A 21138-nucleotide genomic window follows, 5' to 3' on the forward strand; every position below is an offset into this window, starting at 1 on the left:
CTCATTTTTTTCATCTATTCACACAATAAAAATGTGACACATTATTTTCAGTTAATTTGTTGACAGGTAATTAATTAGAAACCAGTCTCTTTATCCATTATAGAGGATTGTAATAAGATAGTCTAGCTTTCTGCCCAAAGGTTCTCAAAGGCTTTGCTCAGTTTTTTTTTTGTTTGGTTGTTGTTGTTTTTTTTAGTTCAGTATTGATTTAAATTACTGCCTGAGATTTTAAATGTCACCACTGATCACACTGAGAATCAGACACCTGCACTTCTTTGGCGCACTCACTTTACATGATTGAATCAAAATAAGTCTCACCAGATTCCTGAAGTAAAATCAAAGGGATGAGGTCTCACAAGCTGGATGTACCTGACTGGTTGTTACTGGGGTAAAACTCAAACCTCACATCATTAAATTTAAGCCAACAATAAACGTCGATCATAATCACTCCAAAAAGTGCACGTCGTCCTTCACTGTCATCACCGCTGTGCTCTTGTTTATGCTGCTTTGCTAATTTCAAACTGTCTCGCTGGGCATAATGATGGAGTTTCACACAGTGCAGTGGAGACAGTGTGGATCTTTCGTGTGCTCGCGGTGTCTTTGGGAAGTGCCCTTTATTGTAGCACAGGGAATATTGTTACCAATTAATCAGTCAAAGACTCCCATTTGTTTTAGGAGTTTGTGTGGTTAATATTTATAAGGTAGCAGGAAAGAGGTCCCTACTTAGACACGGAGATTGTACTCAATTGCCTGTTTTATTTTCCATCCATCCATCCATTTTCTTCCGCTTATACGGGGGCAGCAGCCCAAGCAGAGAAGCCCAGACCTCCCTCTCCCCAGCCACCTCCTCCAGCTTATCCGGGGGAACACCAAGGCGTTCCCAGGCCAGCCGAGAGATGTAATCTCTCCAGCGTGTCCTGGGTCTGCCCCGGGGCCTCCTCCCGGTGGGACATGCCCGGAAAACCTCGCCCAGGAGGCGCCCAGGAGGCATCCTTGTCAGATGCCCGAACCACCTCAACTGGCTCCTTTCGATGTGGAGGAGCAGCGGCTCTACTCTGAGCCCCTCCCGAATGGCTGAACTTCTCACCCTATCTCTAAGGGAGAGGCCAGCAACCTTTTGGAGGAAACCCATTTCCACCGCTTGTATTCGGGATCTCGTTCTTTCCGTCATTACCCACAGCTTGTGACCATAGGTGAGGGTAGGGACGTAGATCGACCGGTAAATTGAGAGCTTCACTTTTACACTCAGCTCTCTCTTCACCACAACAGACTGGTACAGCGTCCGTATCACTGCAGCTGCTGCACCAATCCGTCTGTCGATCTCCCGCTCCCTTCTCCCATCACTCGTGAACAAGACCCCGAGATACTTAAACTCCTCCACTTGGGGCAGGGTCTCATCCCTGACCCGGAGTGGGCACTCCACCCTTTAGCTACTCTGGGCAAAGGGTGGAGTGAGACCTGTTTTATTTTTATTTTTTCAAAGTTCACTTGGCATCAGCTTAAAACGTGCGTACATAGGTGGAGGACTGTAGTGTAGTGGGGTGCCTCGGGTTCACCCTTTGGTGATAAAATTTGCATCGCTCAAACACAAGCAAACCTTCGCATACTCATGGGTGCAGAATGTGTAGGACCACATTAAGATGCTCATGTTGTATTCTTATAATAGTGTAAGGGTTTGTTCCTATTAAAGCCACAGGAGCAGATGATGAGCTGGTGATACATCACTGCTTCCAGTCGTAATTGCTGATATGCATCTGTGCGTGTGTGTTTTGTTTTTTTGACGTAGTAAATGTAATCGAGTAATGTCCCTGTGCGAATGACACCTAAGCATTTGCTTATAAGCTGCTTGTAAACTTTCCCTCCATCCATCTCAAGGCATATTTGCTCAGACTGTTTCAGAAAATTCCATCATTTACCATCTGCAGCTGAACATTGGTCAGCAGGGAAAATGGCTGAAAGAGTCAGTGATGCAAGGAGCTATAATCTGTTCCCAAGCTACCCTGTTGTTTGTTTTGAAAATAGAGAAATGGAGAGGGAGGGGGGGAAAGAGAAGAGACCAAAGAAACAAATGGACCCATCTCCTTCCTAAAGCGTTGCTTTTCCAGCTCATTTATCAAAAGCAGAAGAAGAATTCTTTTTGATTGGCTGATTACCAGAAGCATTCATCACTGGCCGATGTATCCCCACCAATCTGACGTTGCCGTTTTGGATAATTTGTTAAGGATGACAAAGAGGTCATTGTTGCTTTGGCTTATTTTTGACCTTTTTAATATTAGAAAATTAATTTTCTCCCCGAAACAAACGTATTAGGTCCTGTCACAGCACCCAGATTGATTTTGCACCTTGAAATCCTCCCTAATGCCCTCCTTCTTCTACACTGACTGCTCCACACTCTCTCTTTCCACGTCTGTCTCTTTTGTTCAACGGTCAGAATCGCCTTATGTGTGAAGTTAGCGACCTGTGTGTGCGGTTTGCACATCTATTTGTCTTTCTCTTCGCCTCTCTGTCTTCTCCCTCCCCTCTCTCTGTGTGCGTTAAAACGTCCTCTGGTGTCAGCCAACCATTTCTGATCCATTTCTGAGATTTACGGCCAATTTTTCCCCATCATCCCTGCGTCGTTTCTATTCCTCCAACATCCCACTCTTTATTCTCCCTCCGTTGGAAGCTGAATTGTCTGCTTTTCACAGGAAGATACAGATGAAGCTCTCATACTCTGGCAATTTTTATACAATTTTTCGCAACTTAGTTCAAAGGATTTTACCTTATCTTAATTTTTAACATAATATTTCAGATTATTTTTTCAGCGGCTCCCCTCTTGCTCTTCTCTACTCTCTTTTCTTATCACATTTTCCTCTCTGTACCTATTACGCTCCTTCGCTTCCCCTTCCTGTGCTTTCCTGGCAAGCCCTCCCAACAGATGTGACAGCTTATGTGGCACTAAAAGGGCTGAAGCAGAGAGCTGCCTGTGCCCGTTCAGCCTGATTACAAGTCACCTCTGTGTTCATAAACAGACAAATACCACCATCAATTTGAGAGCATGATGCAGACTGAGAGGGCGAGGGAGAGAGGAGAAAATCAGATAGATGGAGACAGACGGTGGCAGAGTTTTGTGTCATTTACTCTCATCCATGAAGCAGGTCATGCCATCTGCCATGTTCTGTCACTTCTACATCATTAGTGGGTCACTAACCATGTGCCCCTGTGACCTGAATCAGCTCCTCTAACTAATGAAATGAGGGTTAGACTTTTACACTGTTTAAGTGTCATTATGTTGAATCCTTTCATGCGGGAAACTTTCCCCAGCAAGAATATTTGACGCTAACTTGGTTCCATAATAGAACGGTGCCTTCTTCATAGAAAATATGGTGTTAGGAATTGATTTTGCCACCTGACTTGGGTTTGGAAGTGACCATTTTCCAGAAAGACCTATCAAGTAAACTGGTTTATTCGATAAGGTGCTGTGTTGGAATCCAGCATCTAGCTGACCCCCTGTCTGCGTGGTTTCTCTCTCGTTCACAGTTGAAAGACATGTAGTTTGTGGTGTTAGGTTAGCTGATGATTCGACATCGCCAATAGGTCAGAATGGTTGTCTGTGTTAGCCCTGTGGCAGACTGACCACCTTTCCAGACTTCCCTCGCTTGGATAAGCGGAAAAGAATGGATGGGTGGACGTATCCAGATATATGTAAGCACAGGAGGCCTCTACATTTTGAAGAAGTGTGCAATACACCACAAACAGAGACTGCTGGTGATTGTTTCCTATAGTGGTTTTTTGAAACATCTCTCATTGGTTTGTGGACTCCCATTTTACATAACAGATGCAGCCAATAGGTGTTTCTAGATGACACCTAGCAGAAAGTTAGCAGTCTGGTCAGAATCCAACTAACAATCAAAGTATCCAAGCTCCTGATAAATCCGCGGTTTGTTTAAATCTCAGAAGATGGAAATTAGGCTTCAGTCACAGAGGCCTAGAGATTGGTTGTTGACCCCCTAGCAACCTCCAGGAAAAATGTGTATTCCTCGACCGTTTGAGGAAAGGTTGCTGGAGGCTGCTGGCTGTCATTGAGTGAAATTGGTGGCAAAGATCTCCTTGTGATTGCTAGCAGATTACAGTGGCTGTCTGTAGCCTGCATGGAGGATGCCGACTTGTCAATACTTGTAAACTTCTTTACAAGTGGTGGTGAAAATGCCGCACAAGTCAGAACCAGAGATGGGTCGCCTTCAAACTGAGCTGTGGCTTTTGAAAAAAGCTGGTTGCAGCGCTAAGACTCAGCTTTTACTTTGAAGGCAAATCATCTGTTTCTGCTCAGTGAGCAATTAGCATCTTCCATCCAAACTACAGGCAACTCGGCAATCTGTTATCAACAAGAACAATCTCAAAGAGGTTTTCAGTGCTGTGCTACATACTCGTTTGTGACCAATTTCTCACAGCGACAACTACTAGCAACTTGCTAACGGTTTGGCTAGAACAAAATCTTTTTTTGCACCATTTTATTTAAGATATTTATTTCACTCGCTGGGCCCACGTCCTCATTTGAGGCTTGACAGGGCTTTAGTAGGTAAAGGTGAATGGCTTGGACATGAATTGAACTGTGGTTTGGGAAAGGCCTCAAAGGGGACTGGCAGCGGCTCCCGGGCCTGGCAGATCCCCATGTACTAAATAGAAGTGAAGACGTTAAAGAATAGAAAATGGGAGGGAGGAAACGAGAACAAACAGCTTGTAGAACTGGGGGAACATATATAGATGAGAACCGGGAGAAGTGTGTTTGGAGGCGAGGTCCTGCTCCTGAAATTCAGATACTTTATCTCCAGTTGCTTGTATCATGCTTACTTGTGCTGTATAGTTTAACAAGAGGAGTGGCTTCTGTTGGAGCCAGACTCAGGTCTCTTCTTTAGCTTTATTTTTCCGCCCCTGACCTCACGTTTAAAGTCCCTTCATTGTTTTTGAATGAATCAGCTGTGAACCTGTCAAAGGGGCTAGCAACGTCCCTTTCTTTGTAACTGCCAGTGCTTCATATACTGCCATATTGCAGACAGAAAAATGCACAACAGTCCTCCCACAGGTGTTATACTGGATAATTAATGTGGGATAAAATGCATTATACTAGTAGACTTAACTTTTTTCTCCTGAACAAGCAGCGGTTCCCCTTCTCCCCAAAAGGTATGCTGCTGATGCCAAGAGCTTTATTCAGGAGCTTGTAATCCTGCTTCAATCAGCTCCTTTTTCCTTTCCGTGTAAAGATAAGCCCAGCATTTACGGCCCTCATCGCACCCCCACACCCTGCTCTAATTAATATGCAGCAGATAAGTACTTGTCTGACAAAATTCATTCATTTGACCTTCTAGGTTTTACACTAAACTGTTTGCCGCCACTGCAAGTTCACCGCAAGTTGAGAGTTCCCTGGAGTTTCTGCGGCTTTTGTTTCTCTCTGAGAGGTTTCATTTGGACACTCGCTCACTCTCTGTTTCTCTCTCTCGCACTCTCAAATTGTCTTCTGACTTTCTTTCAGCAGTCTCTGTTTCTTAATTGCCCCTAATTGCTTAATTACAATTTCAAATGAACAATTTTGGAGGTCAGAGCGGGTTGTTAATTGAAGCATCAATCACACTGGTGGGGCCTTCAGAACCGTCTCAGTTTGATTGGCAGGGCATTAGCTGAACATTGTATTAAGCATGGACATGACATTGTGGGGGTGCCATGGCTGTTACTGCCTCTTTTTTAGTGTCCTTCACAATATAGTGCGAAGGAGACCTTTGTAGCATGTGGCAACCATGTGGGTTTAGATTAGAGCATTGAAATGATAGAACTGAAGGTGATAGATCGATAGACAAGATAAGTAACTCCCCCTGCTGACAAACAGAAAGACAGACAAACAGAACCGATTACAGCTTCTCTCCCTTTTGGGGAGAATAATATGTACACTATAAATCTAAGGAAAACAACTGCATGAAGGTATAGTACAAAAATATGTGTGGGATCATATGCCTGACAGGTGTGTTCACCATTCGCAGAATGAAGAGTTATTACACAGCTTTATAGCGCTTATAGATTAATCAGGATTATCTGGTTGTCTCACTTGGTGAACATGAATATGTGAGTCAGGTAACTCAACTTCTCTCTTTACAGTCTTCCTGAAGCTCAGTTTTTTCTTCCATGAGTCTGTGGGCTCGCTTTCAGTCTCCAGAATAAATTGGCAAAAGGAATCTAGAAAAGGCAGTCAGTATACTTTGTGTACTTTGGGGCATGGTTTGTTTTTTACTCCAGAATTATGTTGCTGCAGATTAATAATCCCTACATGCATTACGTTATGTTGTTGAGGTCATGGGGGGAAAGGAGCCATCGCAGCTAGAGTGAGCCAATTCATCACAAGGTTAACACACAGAAACGGACATCAATCCACACCCATGTCGATATATATACATCCAGCTGTCTTCAGATAAACTAACATGTGTGTGTCGGGTGTGGGAAGAGGCAGGATAACAATAACCCAACAACATTTAAGATGAATTCTTAGTTGATAAGATAATATTTTGTCTTCTGGCCTCTAGAGACGTCAGCTGGCAGGCTGTTCAGAGTGTTATTTATAATTGTTTTTGCATTTCTAAATACATTTGATTAAAGTGTACACACCTTAGATTCACTGTGATTCCACACAGCCATGTAACACCCGTTTAACCTCTAATCTGCACCCAATCTACCATTTACCTGCTTGCCCGCCCTCCTCCAATCTAGCTGTTTCTACCTCCTCCTCCTTTTATTCCTCTCACTCCTCCCCCTCCACATATGGGGAGAGCCAGGAGATTATTAGGCTGGTTTCCCCGGCTTTGCCTGGCACACCTTGAGCTTCCTTTCCTGCTCTCTCCCTTTCTGTACTTTCTCCATCTTCCTCCCGATATGCTTTTCAATTCTTTACCCTCGCTCTTTTTTTTACTCTTTATTTTACTTTAAACATACATATGCGTGTACATATACTTAATACACGTCTCCCTCCGCCTCCCTCCCACCACCACCACCGCTGCTCAGTTGGCTGCATTTACCTTCGTTCCCTCTTGCTCTTTTTTTTGTTTGTTTTGTTTTGTTTTTCTCTTGTTTCTCCCTTCCTCTCCCCACGCTCCCCCTACCCCACCCAACCCTACCCTCTCCTGCTGCTGTTCCTCTCCTCTGGGGCTCCATCCATCAGGTTGTCGGGGGCTGCTAGCGGCCGACTCCCAGCCACCATATTTCACCGCCAGCCAGCCAAGCAGCTGACAGCACAGCCACCGCCAGGAAATTGCTTTGGCTGTGAGCGGAATTTCAAACACAGGCACACTGCGTCGCTTGGGCCGCCCAAGCACTGCTTCCCTCTCTCTCTCTCTCTCTCTCTAGTCTCTTTCCTGCCAATCTCCCTACACACATCTCTATGTCTCTCTCTATCTCTTTCTGTCTTTCTCTCATTTTCGCCCTCTCTCTGTTCATCTTTATATACTTATTCTCTCCTTTTCTCTCTCTTTCCACCCCCATCTCTGTGCTTTTCTGTTTTCCCATCGCTGCCCGACTGTCTCTCCACACACTCACACATACGCACAGCCATGCGCATCGTTTTCCTTCTCTGCCTTTTGTCCATCTTTGCTGTTCCCTTCTCCTTTTGGGTTTTCCTCCCTCCATCTTTCCCTTCTTCCACCCCTCATTCACTCCATACCCTCTTCTCTCCTTTTCCATCCTCCTCCTCTTTACGACCCACAGGGAACAAGGTGTGGTAGGGAATCGTTAATGAGCCGAGTGGGAAGGAGGGAGGGAAAGAGATAAAGAAGGAAAAGAAGCAGAATGAAAGGATAAAAGTAGGAAAAGGGGAACAATGTGATAAGATAGAGGAGGCAGAGAGGAGGGATGGTGCTGGCGGGTGTTGCTCTGGAGTTAAGGGTCTGGAGGTGTGTGTGGGGGGGTGGGGGGGTTGTGTGAGGGCTTGTGTGCTTGCCCTTGTCAGAACCAGTGTAAGATTGCTGAAGTGAGAAGGTTTTAGCCAAGTGAGGTCATATTTGCCAGTCCTCTCACCACACCTTGTTTCGGTTTAGGATTCCAGTTCAGGAATTATAATCTCAGTGTGAGATAAAAGCAGGTCTGTGTTTATTTTGAATTGTATATAGTTAAATTATGCAGCATGTTGTCATTTATTGAGAGAAATGCAAAAACCAGATAAACCGCTACTGCCAGATAATACTATAAATACTACCATCCACATTTTGAATGATGCTTTGGCAATTAGTGTGTACTAGTATGTCTTAATAACTTGAAATGGCACAAGAAAGAAAATCTGCAAGTCAATCACAGCTGTAGAAAACAGGTTTTAATGTGGAACGAAGAAAAAATAGAATACTTTTACAATAATTATATACTTTAATGTTTCCAGGAGCCATCTAACTATTGTTCTCAGTTTGTAGGTTTTATATTATGAGACAATAACACCCATTAGCCAGTGTGTGAATGTGTGCGTGAATGGGTGGATGACTGAAGGTGTAAAGCGCTTTGGGGTCCTTAGGGACTGGAAAAGCGCTATACAAATACAGGCCATTTACCATTTACCATTAGCAGCGCTTTCAGAAATAGAGTGAATTTACTCTTTGTGTCACACTCAATTATTTTTCTGTGTGAACTTCATGTTGTCACGTGTTTTAATTAAACGCCATTTGAATTAGTGTGACTGCACTTCTTTAAATTGGCTGTTCTGATCTGCACTCTGATTGTTGACTCAAAAAAAAATCAAATCTTGTGACGTTGCACACAATTATGTTAAATCTTTCAAACTGGAAGGTTGTGATTCTCACAGCTGGTAGGTAGTGTCTGTGTTTGTGGGACGCACCTGGAGTAATACTCGTGTATTACGATGGTCCTGCATCTTGTCATGTTATAGCAAGGGTTGTAGCTGGAGGTCAGAAAAATATGCCATTTATTTGTATCATAAGATAAAAGTCTCTCTCTCGAACTCTGTGTGTGTGTGTGTGTGTGTGTGTGTGTGTGTGTGTGTGTGTGTGTGTGTGTGTAGACTGAGTGATAGCAGAGTCAAGCTGGAGAAACAGATCTTATCAAATCCATTTTACACAGAGTGTACTAGAGAGAAAAGACATTACACTCTCAATATGAAGTCGGTATTAACCTGATAAATACATTTGGTGTGCGTGATGAATCTGCGACGTCCACCTGAGCGTGTTTGTGTATTTTCACGATATTGCTCTTGGCTCACCCGACCATGTACGTACTGAAACCGTGCCCTTCAGAAGGACAGCCTGATGGAAGTTATGTGTGGGTGGTTGGCTCCTTTCAAGTATGAGCGTATTTTCGGTGTCTGGAGGGTTTTGTTGTCATCCCATGGGTGAAAGCCTCTCTCCGGCGAAGTATCCCCAGAGCCGAGAGAGGACTTTCCTTACTCCCAGTGGAGAATCTCTGATGTGGAGTGTTGCTCACTGACAGAAAAGTATCCCGGCTAACCTGATGTTTTTTATCATCTGTCTGTTTCCCTGTCCCTCTGTTCTCTTTCTCTTTTCCTCCATCAGAGAGTCAGTTTGGAGTTCTACATTGATGTTCATGCCCACTCCACTATGCTGAACGGCTTTATGTATGGCAACGTGTTTGAGGAAGAGGAGCGCGTCCAGAGACAGGCTGTCTTCCCCCGACTGCTGTGCCAAAACGCGCCAGACTTCTCCTTTGTAAGTGATACAGACAGACACACGCAAACACCAGATAAGTGGGCTCGGGACCAAAATTACACCAGCTTCGGCCTTCGGGTTAGCTTGAAATGAGAACATGAAATAGTCATATCTCAGCAAATTCTGGCAAGGCGGTGTTCACCGAGGCACTTAATTGCCAACTGCTGCAACCTTAGTGGCAGTCAGTTGAGAACTTACGTAGCTTGCAATGGGTACCTTTCCGTTTTTACTGCATGCCTTTGAGGTAAGATGTTGATTTTAAATAAAAGCACCTGCTTGGTTTTAGGTGAGAGGAAAACACAGACTACACACATATTAATTAAGAGTGTGCTTTGTGCCCAGCAGTCACGAGCGAAAATATGAAAATATCCTCTGTATTTTTGCCTGCGTAGAGGATTTACTGGCAGGGGAAATCCACAAGAATTGCAGTAATTTTTTAAATGTTGTGTTATACGAGGTTTCAGTGCCTCAAGCAAAACAGACTTTCGTTTTAATCAGAAATGGTCAGAAATCTATTTAGATTTCAGTCAAATGGGATAATGCAAATTTGCTGCCTTTACTGAACGGAAACTGATCGTACTCAGACCACAGAAGCCCACTCTGAGCATAGATCATACAAATGCATGCATTCCAGAAACGATTTTCACCTTGTCCAAGGATTAGAGGAAGGGTGAAGGGAAGGGGAGCAAAAAGAGGGAACGCTGAAGCATAAGGATTACGAGAACAACACCTGGAATGCTTTTTTGCATAGCGTTTGGGTTTGCTGGAGTCCTAAAGAAATAAAATCTAAAACGGATTCTCAATTGTGTAAAAATGCATATACTCATAATGGTGAATGTGCGTTTATGTTGTATCCAAGCACAGAAAACAAGCAGAAGGTCATGACGAAGCACAGGACTGTAAGTAGGCCAGGAGACTCTGTGTGAGTGACGCAGGTGTTCTGCTAAAGCGCCCTCCTAGGTGGCTAAAACTGAGTTTATTTTGGACGGGAAGGATTGTGCAAACCGAAGGGGGTGAGGAGGAGAAACAAAGGACAACAGCAAAAAAGAACAGAAGGGCACGTGGGTGGAAATATTCACTCAGTGACTGTGACGCTCCTCCACCCTGCTACACGTGCAGAACCTAATAACACCTTTTCATACAGATACATTATCCGCCAAGCTGGTTCGTCTCAGCCCCGGGTCCCTTCCACTGACCTTCGTTCTCTCGGTGACAGTGACATTTCATAGCAGATCCACTTACACACATCATAAAGAATAACCTTTATTGCCCATTGACACATAGGGAAGCCAGACAGGCAGATGTTCAGCCACACACGTATGGAAATGTCACTTATTGTCAGCATCTATACTCTATGCCGCATTACGAAGGACAAGTACGACGCTATTTCTGGAGAACTTCTCTCTTTTCTCTGTATTGCTTGTGTGACAGCTGGCTCAGGGGTCATCTCCCTCACTGTGCTTTTGTCCCTGTGCCCATTCAGCACTACCTAAAACCCAGTGCAGCAGCAGCAGCAGCAGCACAACACAATCATGGCAAACTCCCACTGGTGGCAGCCAAGTCTGCATTTCAGCAAGGCAACTCTCAGTGCACCAGAGTGGAGTGACAGTGAATGGAAACTTTTTTTCTATGCACTCCTCCCAAGACGGCATCATAGCCGTGTAGTATAGCTGACAAGCTCAGAACTAAAAATAAATGTAATTTTTCCCCTGCTTTAGCCATTTACAGCCAATCTTTGAAATGACATTGTACAAAACTACTTTAAAGAACTTCCGAGGCACAAACACGTTTTCACTGAAGAGACTAATCACAGCAGCTTTTTTTTTTTTTAAATTTCTTTCATTGGTTACTTTAGAGTAGATATGACTCAATCAAGATCTATACCTATGTAAGAAGTGGTCTAACTCAACTTCTGTTCTACGAGGACATACCGCATTCACTAAGTAAAGAAATCACTAATAATAAAAGTAGTGATATTAGTGGGACCTCCACTAGCTGGAATGGTATCCAGTATAAAAATCTGCCAAATCAGACATCTACCCACTGTGGCGACCCCTTGTAGCAAGGGAGCAGCTGAAAGTAGGAATATCATTGTCCAGTAGACACGTTCCATTGGATGTTTGGATAGCTGAATGAATAACAGAATGCCAGGCTGAAAGTGATCCACCTATCATCTCACATTTGCGGAACTGTGACCTGGCCAGCCAATGGAGGCGCTGGCCCAAATGGTAGCATGCAGAGGGAGCAGGCGGCAGTGTTTCGGCCCGAGTGCCGGATGCAGCTAATACAAAATCTGGCCCTGTGGCCAAAATCGGGTCCTGGTCGACACCGTCGAACTTTGTGCTGAACATTGGTCATGATCTCTGTCTAAATAAATAGGGGGGGTTATATTGGTTGGGTCTGATTATTGGGGGGTCATAACCCCCCTAACCCCCCTGGAAATTACGCCCCTGTCCTGCTCAGCCAGGAGCTGGGGGTCGTGGCGTCGGAGGGGCGTGCTCAGTCTGAGCTGGCGGACAGCGAGCCAGAGATTCTGCACAGCTGGAGACAGGGGAAAGCGCGGGAGGGACCTGCCCTGGCCGAGTCGAGGGTCTGCGCACCAGCTGGACCTGCCTCGCTTCCACCAGAGGCCAACGCCGGCTGCCTGCCAAGCCACCTGTGAGCCTTGGCTCACGTCCGCGTCTGCTGCGCCGCCACCGCTTGCCATGCGGTCAGCCTGCAGACCAGCTCCGTTGCCTCCGCTGGAAACGCGGTCGGCACCCGGGTCTAACACATCCCTGCCACTAGACCATGGGCCGGGGATGCCGACAGTCGTGGCTGATTCCCTCTCCTACTCGCAGAGGGGGAAGTAGGTTAGGCTGGATGTCTCCCCTGCCTCAGTCGGGTGATGGGGGTATGTGGCGGGGTGTGGTCTGTGGCGCCGCTGCGGTGAGGATGACACCGACTAAAGCGGCATCAGCAATTACGCCAAATCTGCATTTAAGAAGAATGAACTAGCTCCTGTTGTTGGTGGTGGTGTTTGTATGGGGCTGACACCTGAAAAGCAGCAGCCATGAGTTGTAGAGACATCAACCGGGAAATAAAGTGTTTGAAAGTGTGAATATGTGGCCGGGTCTGTCATGGGTTTGTTACAGCCATTTAACCATTTCACATGATTTTTATTTGATTTTCATTTATGGAAGGCTAACCTAAGGTGTTAATTAGTAATACTTTTTATGTAGCCGGAAAAGTTGTGTGTTTAAAACACCCTAGCACAATGTGCCACAGTTCAGGCTGTTTGCGCTAAATGTCCTCCCTCAGACTCCTGTTAGTATTATTGACACTCTGTAGGCGATTTAATGCGCACAGTCTCGCGACTGTTGGAAAAAAAGCACACTCCTCTGCTCCTGACCTGATGCCCTGCCTTGTTTTTGCACTCTTCAGCATTGAGCTGCTGAAATCAGTTTTAACTGGAAACCAGCTTTCACCACCAGAGATGATCTTCGACATGAAGGTGTCATGGTCCCGGGTCTATTTTCGGGTTTTTGGACTTTCCAGTTTAGTTTATATCAGTATAACGAGATTCCAGGTGTGCTTAGCGTTTGTGTTACTTCTTGTATTTGTTCCTGTTATTGAATTTAGTCTTGTTCTTGGTTCCTAGTCGCCCTAGTTTTATTCCTCCCTCTGTGTTCCCCTCTTGTGTCAAATCCCTTGCATTAAGTTCATTCAAGTGTCTGTGTCTTTACTTCCTGTTTTACTTTGGGTGTTTGTATTCTTTGTGCTTTGCTTTTAGTTTTGCTTCCTGCGTCTTGTTTCCCGTGATTTAGTTCACCTGAGTCTCGTTCTCCCCAGCTCTTCCACTCCCATAATCCCTCTTCTGTGTAAATATAGTTCCCGTCTTCCCCTTTGTCTTTATTAGAGTATCACTTCACTTTCTTCTAATGTCTTCCAGCTCTAGTGCTCCTGGACACTAGATTTACTTCTCACTTGAGGTTTGCTCTTGTACCCCATTTTGTATTTTCACCACCACTTTAATAAATGGCTTGATTTTAGTTAAACACACTCTGCCTCTTTGTGTCTGCAAGAGAAGTTTGCATTCATGTTTTCTGGACATTTAGGAACTGAGGTGAAATTTAAGATGTAGAAATAGTTAACTTGCAAGCACGTGCTTATTTCTACATAAAGCAGACTTGGTAAAACATTAGTGTTTATTTTCTGACTCATTAGGTTTGGGGTGTGCGATTCTTCAACAGAATGTAAGGAATTAACTGTGATGAAGTTATACCAGAGATGTCAGATATGTTTTGTGCTGTGGAGCTATCTACTGAATTACGCTAACCAGCTAGCCTCATCTCATCTTCTCATCTCATACCACTTTGAGATAATGTTGAGATAGTAAATCACTAACATCCAGTCTGTCCTCACTCCAAGAGAGGAAGAAATTGTGCTGCCCAGAGAGTTGCATAACTAGGATTGTTTTTAGCCTAACACTAGTTGCGTGCTTCAAACTCTTCCTCAAACAGTCACACCAGGCAATGCAGGGAACTTGAATCCTCTGCATGGTTTCTCTAGCCAGTCATTGTGCTGTGTGTTGTAACTTTTTTTTGGATAATTTCTAAGCTGTAGCTGTGTTTGGTTAAAACAGAACCTCTAAGGATCCATCAGAAACAACAGAGATGTACTCCGCTTTTCAGAAACTGGTGACAGCAAACCAAAAACCAGCACACTGGACTGGAAGAAGGTGTCTGTTCCTTCAGACTTTTGAAAATAGTGTGACTACTTGGTCTCATGTCATACACCTCTTCTTTCCAGATTAGGTTTTCTAGGACTTTGGGAAACATTTTGTAGTAGAATTCTGTAGTTTTTATACTATTTGTTGCATTACAGACTTAATGCAACAAATGCTATAACATTCTCCAGACTCCAGCATCTCTGCCGACATAAAGACTTGAATCTAAACCTTTAATGTATCTCATTTTGTTTCCATCTGTTTCTCTAGTCCAACACTTCCTTTAACCGTGACGTGGTGAAGGCCGGTACCGGTAGGCGTTTCCTTGGCGGTCTTCTCGACGACACGTCCTACTGCTACACTCTCGAGGTGTCCTTCTACAGCTACATGACAGCTGGCAGCACTGCTCCTGTTCCCTACACTGAGGAGACATGTATCCTTCACTGTGTGTGATCTCTCCATGTGGAAGCTAAAGAAAAAAAAATCTGTTTTCTCTTTAAAGTGAAGAGAACAGCAGTAATGTTCTCTCTTTATTTCTCCCCCTCCTCATCCAAAACACACCAAACAAGCACTGTTTCCGCAGCAACAATCTCCTACTGAAATCAAGCCAACTGATCTTGTAATCACTGGAGTCATTATTTTAATGTTTGTGTTTTGAGCGTTACCGCATGTGTGTGTGTGTGTGTGTGTGTCAGGTCATGTGTACTCACTAGAAAAGCATGTTGATCTTTTGTTGCCTCTTGTTGCGACAGATGTGCAGTGACAGAATAGGGATGTGATAGCTGTGTCTATTGATTTCATTTACAAAAGAGAGGAGAAAAAGGGGCTTGTGTTGGCATATTTAGCACTGCGCTTGTGTGTGCGCAGACGGAGCGACGGTTGCTGTAAAACAGCCAAACAAACGGGATCTCTGTCGGCTACAATCATGAGCACAGCCATACATTTATCACGGAGACTGAAGGTCACAGGTGTCTTAATGGAGGCGGACGGGAGGAAGTTTTCCTTCGGCTGACCTTCTCAGGGCTGAAGAGCTCCTGAAAGCTGGCCGATGGCGGTTTGATCTTACCGATAGAGTGAGTGAGAAGAGGGAGAAAGAGAGATTTAGAGAGTGAGATAAGGACCCTACATATGAAAAGTATGTGCTCCCCTACACATACTCCACAGGCGAAGGGGTGGGTGAATATAGATGCAGCCCTAGTGCCCTCTAGTGCCAATAACTAGCAAAATCTGCCTTGCCAAAAGAAGAGGCAAGTCACGATTCATTAACACATATAGAAAGTTAGATATAGGAAGATCGGTTTTACATATGCATCACTACTAGTCTTTATGGTAATGTTGTGTTTTGGTTTTTAAGTGACAGACGAGAGGCTGAATAAAAACAAGTCTTCTCTTCCTGCTTATAGAGGCTAAAAAAATGCATATTGTGATGTTGCATGTGTGTTTTCCACAAAGGTTTATGACTTTAATGCTTTTGATAGAAACATCTCAGCTCGTTGCATTGCACACATGGAAGAACCAGCATGTGTACGCACACAGGGCAGCCGCAGAAAAAAAATATGGTAATACACGGAAGAGACAAGTGTCTGGCTGTTATGCTAAACAAAATGCACATAACAAATTCCACTCTGTGTTTTCGTTTGAGGTGGTGGCGGCGCTGGGTTCAGAGCCTGTTCTGTTTGTGCGTGTCTGTGTGCATTTATTCTGAAGGTCAATTTATGAGAGAACCCACGTCTGTTGGGAGGACTTCTTTCTTTGTTTTCCAAATGTGTGTGTGTGTGTGTGTGTGTGTGTGTGTGTGTGTGTGTGTGTGTGTGTGTGTGTGTGTGTGATGTAGGTTGTGAAAAGGGAGGGTTCCAAAGAGGAGGAGCTCCACAGGGTGGGTACACAGCACAGGGACCTGGTGTAGAGTGGAGATTGAGGTCAGGCAGGTTGAAGAAACCGACCATGTAAGTTTTTATGCCCCAGCAGTCAGCTCGATGGAGCGTGCAAATCATCAACAGAGACCTTTAGCATCTACACCCCCCACCCACCACTCCTCCCCTTTCTTGTTTCTCACCTGACACAAACACACACACACACACATGCACAATCCACTAAACTAATACATGACAAATAAATAATAACCTAGGCCCCTAACTCCTACCACCTTCCAAAAGTGCTGCCCTCGCCCTTTCATTTTTCCTGACTCTCCTCCACTGCTGTGACTTGTAGCCACCAAAATTGAAATCTTAACCTTTCTCACAGCCGAGACTTTTGTCACAGTTTGAAGGTGCTCAGAAAACAGCGTAATTCAATGTGTGTGTGTGTGTCTGTCTGAGTTTGTTTTTTGATTCCTCCTCTCCTTTCGTGCGTCTCCTCTATTCTGTCCTTTCCTCTCATCTCATCACCCAGAACATAACAGCTCATTATATCATCTAGTCAAGCTGAGAATCCTCTTCTCTGAAACAGCAGGGACAACCTCTATTGTGTGTCTGTCTTCTCTTTGTCCTCTAATCATTTAACACCTGTAAGCCGGTTTCCATGTGTGCATGCTTATACCTCCTCTAGCACCTATATTTTCTTTATGCTTGCATGCTCTTCTTGCAGCCACTTCCATCAAAGTAAATACCACACAGCAAACTCACAGTAAAAATATTTTAGTCTTGTTTATTGTTTGCACGTTTTCCTTTCTTTTTAAAAAAAAGTAAAACTGCATTTTTTGCAGTATTTTTGAGGGACCTTCCGGTTCACACCGTGGAAGTTCAGCTGGAAGGGAGAGGGGATGAAGGTTGAGATAAACTGGGATCTTGTTCAAATCTCTGCGTGATGCTTTCTGTTGTGGGTTTGTGTGCGTGTGTAACACAGCCAGTGTGTTTTTCTTTTTGTGTAAGCTTTGGGAGCCTACTTACCTTGTGTGTGTGCGTGTGTTCTTTTTCTGTTTTATCTGAGCAACAGTGATCTCTTTGACTTTGAAGAATTAGTTCAAAATTTCTAAAGCCATTAAGAATTTGCTTCCCTGGAAGATTTTGCACTTGTTTTTCCTGTTTTGAAGGGAGCATCATTGCTTCTTCTGTCATAATACAGTCAGGTTTTTTTTTAAATTGTTGTTGTTGTTTTTTAAAGGAGCAATGCACTTTTCTTTTGTGTTCTCTTTCTGCAAGTTTTTTTTTTCCTTCAGTGGAGAGAGATATACAAAGAAAATGGCATTCTTCTCATCAAAGGTGGTCACTCCTGATTTAATCAAGCAACAATGTTTGGGTCTTTATTCACAGCAGTAGGTTAGATGCACTGATACAGCATGGATTGACAGCCAAGACAGCTGGCTTTGACTGGCAATAAAGGTACATATCTGCACACTCTCAAACACATGTGCATACGCATATAGGCAAATAGGTGCTCCTCTTTATCTTCATGCGTATGTGATGTCTGTCTGCCAAAGCAACAGCACTCGACAGGCACCTCACCATAACAGTGGGACTCCATGAATACCAGAGCTGCCAATGGAACACAGTATGCATCAGTGAACCTGACACCCAATGGACAGGCTGTGACAAGTATGCAAATGATATAGCTTGGAGGCAAATATGCTTCACTACCACACATCATCCACATCACATCACACAGACACGCACAAATGGATAGGTGCTCACATATGCAAGCCAGCGCACATAGACACCCGCATCTACACACACAGTTGATTGCACAAATCTGGTTGCCATGCTCAGATGAACAGGTGTCCTCATATGAGTACTCACAAAGATGCACAAACACATATGTACATCACCGGTGTTTTTTTTTTCTTTTTTCTTTTACATATGTTGATAAGGCTGGAAAGCCTAAGAAAGTTTGCAGATATTATTTGCACTAAAAAATGCAACATTTCTGCTTTAAAAAAAAAGTGGTGCTGCAAATGTGTAGTTGAAAACTTTTGAAGTACTAAAAGAAGTTCAATTTCAGTTCAGGTTCAAATACTGAGAGGAATCGAGGGCTTCAAAATACAGTGGAGCTGGAAAAGTCAGCTGAGGTGCAGCTAAAGTGCTGGAGATAAAGGCACTGACATTAAATTTCAAATGTAAGAGCAACAGAAATCAGTCAAAATGAACTGAGAAGCCACAGAATCCACTGTTAACATGTGTTTGAAAATTTCTTAAGCCTTTGATTTAAGTCCCGAAAGTAAATAAGGAGAATGCTAAAGAAAGGAGACAGAGAATAATAGACTTGGCCATATATTTGTTTTGGAAAATAATTAAGTGTTTAACAAGGAGTGTCAAAAAACATGACCTTTTACTTTATTTAGCAGCCCAACACGTTGTCATCCCAAAACGTAACATACCGACACTATGTGACAAATCGTCGGTATGTTGTGTTTCGGCCACCCAACCCGTCGGAAACATGAGAACCGCTTACTTTCTCATCATGAATCACTTTGGAAAACACTATCTAATACCAGGAGTGTCATTCTATTGAATTCCATCCACAATCTGGCGCCTCAGGACGTGACAAATTGTTGGTATGGGACGCATTGGGAATAAGAACGGTTAGCTTGTGCTCCGAAAGTTGCAGCTGAACTTTCCTCCACACTGACTAGAAGAAATCTTAGTCTTTTCCACTATTGAAAACATGAAGTGCTGAGTTTGGGTCAGAAGGTTAACATGACCAGTCCAAAACCTTTTAAGCTTTAATTACTCTTGAACCATTCTGACCTTTTCTGTCTTGACAATTCACTGTTAGAATTCACAGGCCCAAACATAGATACTACCACCGTCTTTCATACGATTCCTACGCTGGAATGCTGTGTTTTCCTTTCTCGTAACAAAATGCTTCTCATTTAAGCCACAAAGTTATATTTTGGTTTCCACCCATCCACATATTGTTTAAGCAGTCTCTGAACTATTCATGTGACCTGTAGCAAGCTGCAAATGTCCTTTTTCACAGAATTGTGGCATTCACCTTTCAGCCCTCTCATGCACACGATTGTTGTGTAGCGCTCTCCTGAAGGTGGACCTATTCACATGAACATCGACCAGTGTGAAAGGCCCCTTTAAACACTTACAGATCACCCATAGTGACCTCGCAGACCGCTACAGACTGTGTTCTTCAGGTGTTTTTTATGGACTGATCAGAATGTCTTGAATTTGCTCCATTTGTACAAAATCTATCCAGCTGTAGATTTGTGGTGTCCAAGCTATATAAATATGGTTCAGTGCTTACTCAACTAATTTTTTCCAGAGTCGAGCAAAGTCTCATTTGTTTGCTCAGTGTTTTACTTCCATAAACCTGTGCTGTAAATATCACAGCTGATTGTCAAACCTTTAAGTGAAAACAATTGATTTTAATTTCAAATTGAAACTAACCACTAATCCACATACATTTCCACCCAACAGATAAATCATATTTTCCTCAATAAATAAATTGCCAAGTCCAGTATATTTTATCTCTTTTGTTCAGTCGGGCCCCTTTTTTATGTAGCTTTTGTGAGCACTAGTGTGAGCATCACTATATCTAGTTGTTTTTATTGTTTTCATTTTTATTTATTATCAGTTCTGTCATAAGATTGTCCCACTATAAAAGCAAATACATAAAGGATTAATGACAGCAATAAGAAAGAACATAAAGACACACTTTGAGCTATAAACCACAGGTACCAGATGAGATATGTGTGGATATTTTTAGTCACATTTTGTTTTTATAGTACTTTTCTTTTATGAACTTTGAAAACAGAAGCAGTCTTTCTTAACTAACAAAAAAACTGAAAAAATAATAATAACTGGCTCATAGAAATAGCGTCCACTATCTCATTTCAGCGCTGTATGATTCAAAAGATTTTGATATTAGTGAAAACAGGAGCCTTTTTTCACACTCATTTCGTTACTCGGGCTTCGGCGCTTGTCTCCTTGGCAGTGTCAGGTCTTCCTGTCAGGGATTTAAATCAGCTCCTGTTTGTCCCTTTGGGTAACAGGACGTGAGGTCTTTCAGCCTACTGATTTGCTACTGGGGACAAAAATGTCCCTTTCTGTATTGCTGTTGTTGACTACCCTCCTGATTAGCATTGATAATTAGCTCTCTACGTGTCAGTGCAGTGACAGGACCTGTCAGTGGCCCGTATTGATGACTTGAATGTCCCCTTGCTTGTCTCCTCGTTAACTCCCATCCAATCTCGACAGCATTCTCCGCGTGTCTTGTTCATTTTACCACTAGGGGCTTTGCTGTCTGCTCATCACCTTGTCTGTCGGTCTGTCTGTCTGGCAGGACCAGGCACGAGAGACATAGTAGTGAAAGCCGCTAAATGCGGTGCTGACAGCAAACAGCTGCAGTAAACAAGTCATGACGCTCCCCATCCCCTTTGTCTCATGCGTCCCATATCTCATCAGCGTCTTTGTCGGCATGCCCTTCAGCCATGACAGTGACCGCCTATTGATTAGACAAGACCATTATGTGTACCAAGATGTTAAAGAATACACCTCACACACCTCAGCAACAGATCCTGACAGGCTGCACACACACTCGGACACCCTCTCTATGTCCTTCCCAATAATGGATAATGATTATCCAATGATAATGATAATGTTCTGAGCTCCGGTTAATGAGACAATATTAATAATATTTTGAGTATTAGTCCTTGTGTTATTCAACAGAGACTCCCTCAGAGTGCACCGAAGCAGCTAAAGCAGCTTTTCTAAATATTTCCACCACCATCCACCACTTTAATCCTTGCTACAGCCCGCCGACTGTTTCCTGGCTCGCACACGCATCACTTCCTGCTGGAGCAGC

General features: G+C 43.7%; 1 protein-coding gene across 5 annotated transcripts in view; it reads left to right on the top strand.

Annotated features, from left to right (window-relative positions):
* Positions 1-21138, top strand: part of LOC134620049 (cytosolic carboxypeptidase 6) — a 359217-nt gene that overhangs the window by 332647 nt on the left and 5432 nt on the right. For all 5 annotated transcript variants that reach the window (XM_063465948.1, XM_065469729.1, XM_065469730.1 and 2 more), the window contains 2 exons: positions 9528-9680; positions 14659-14821. In XM_063465948.1, coding sequence (XP_063322018.1) covers positions 9528-9680; positions 14659-14821 — 316 coding nt within the window. The remainder of the gene's footprint in view (positions 1-9527; positions 9681-14658; positions 14822-21138) is intronic.

Source organism: Pelmatolapia mariae, linkage group LG23, assembly GCF_036321145.2.
Source record: "Pelmatolapia mariae isolate MD_Pm_ZW linkage group LG23, Pm_UMD_F_2, whole genome shotgun sequence".
In the NCBI taxonomy this organism is placed as follows: domain Eukaryota; kingdom Metazoa; phylum Chordata; class Actinopteri; order Cichliformes; family Cichlidae; genus Pelmatolapia; species Pelmatolapia mariae.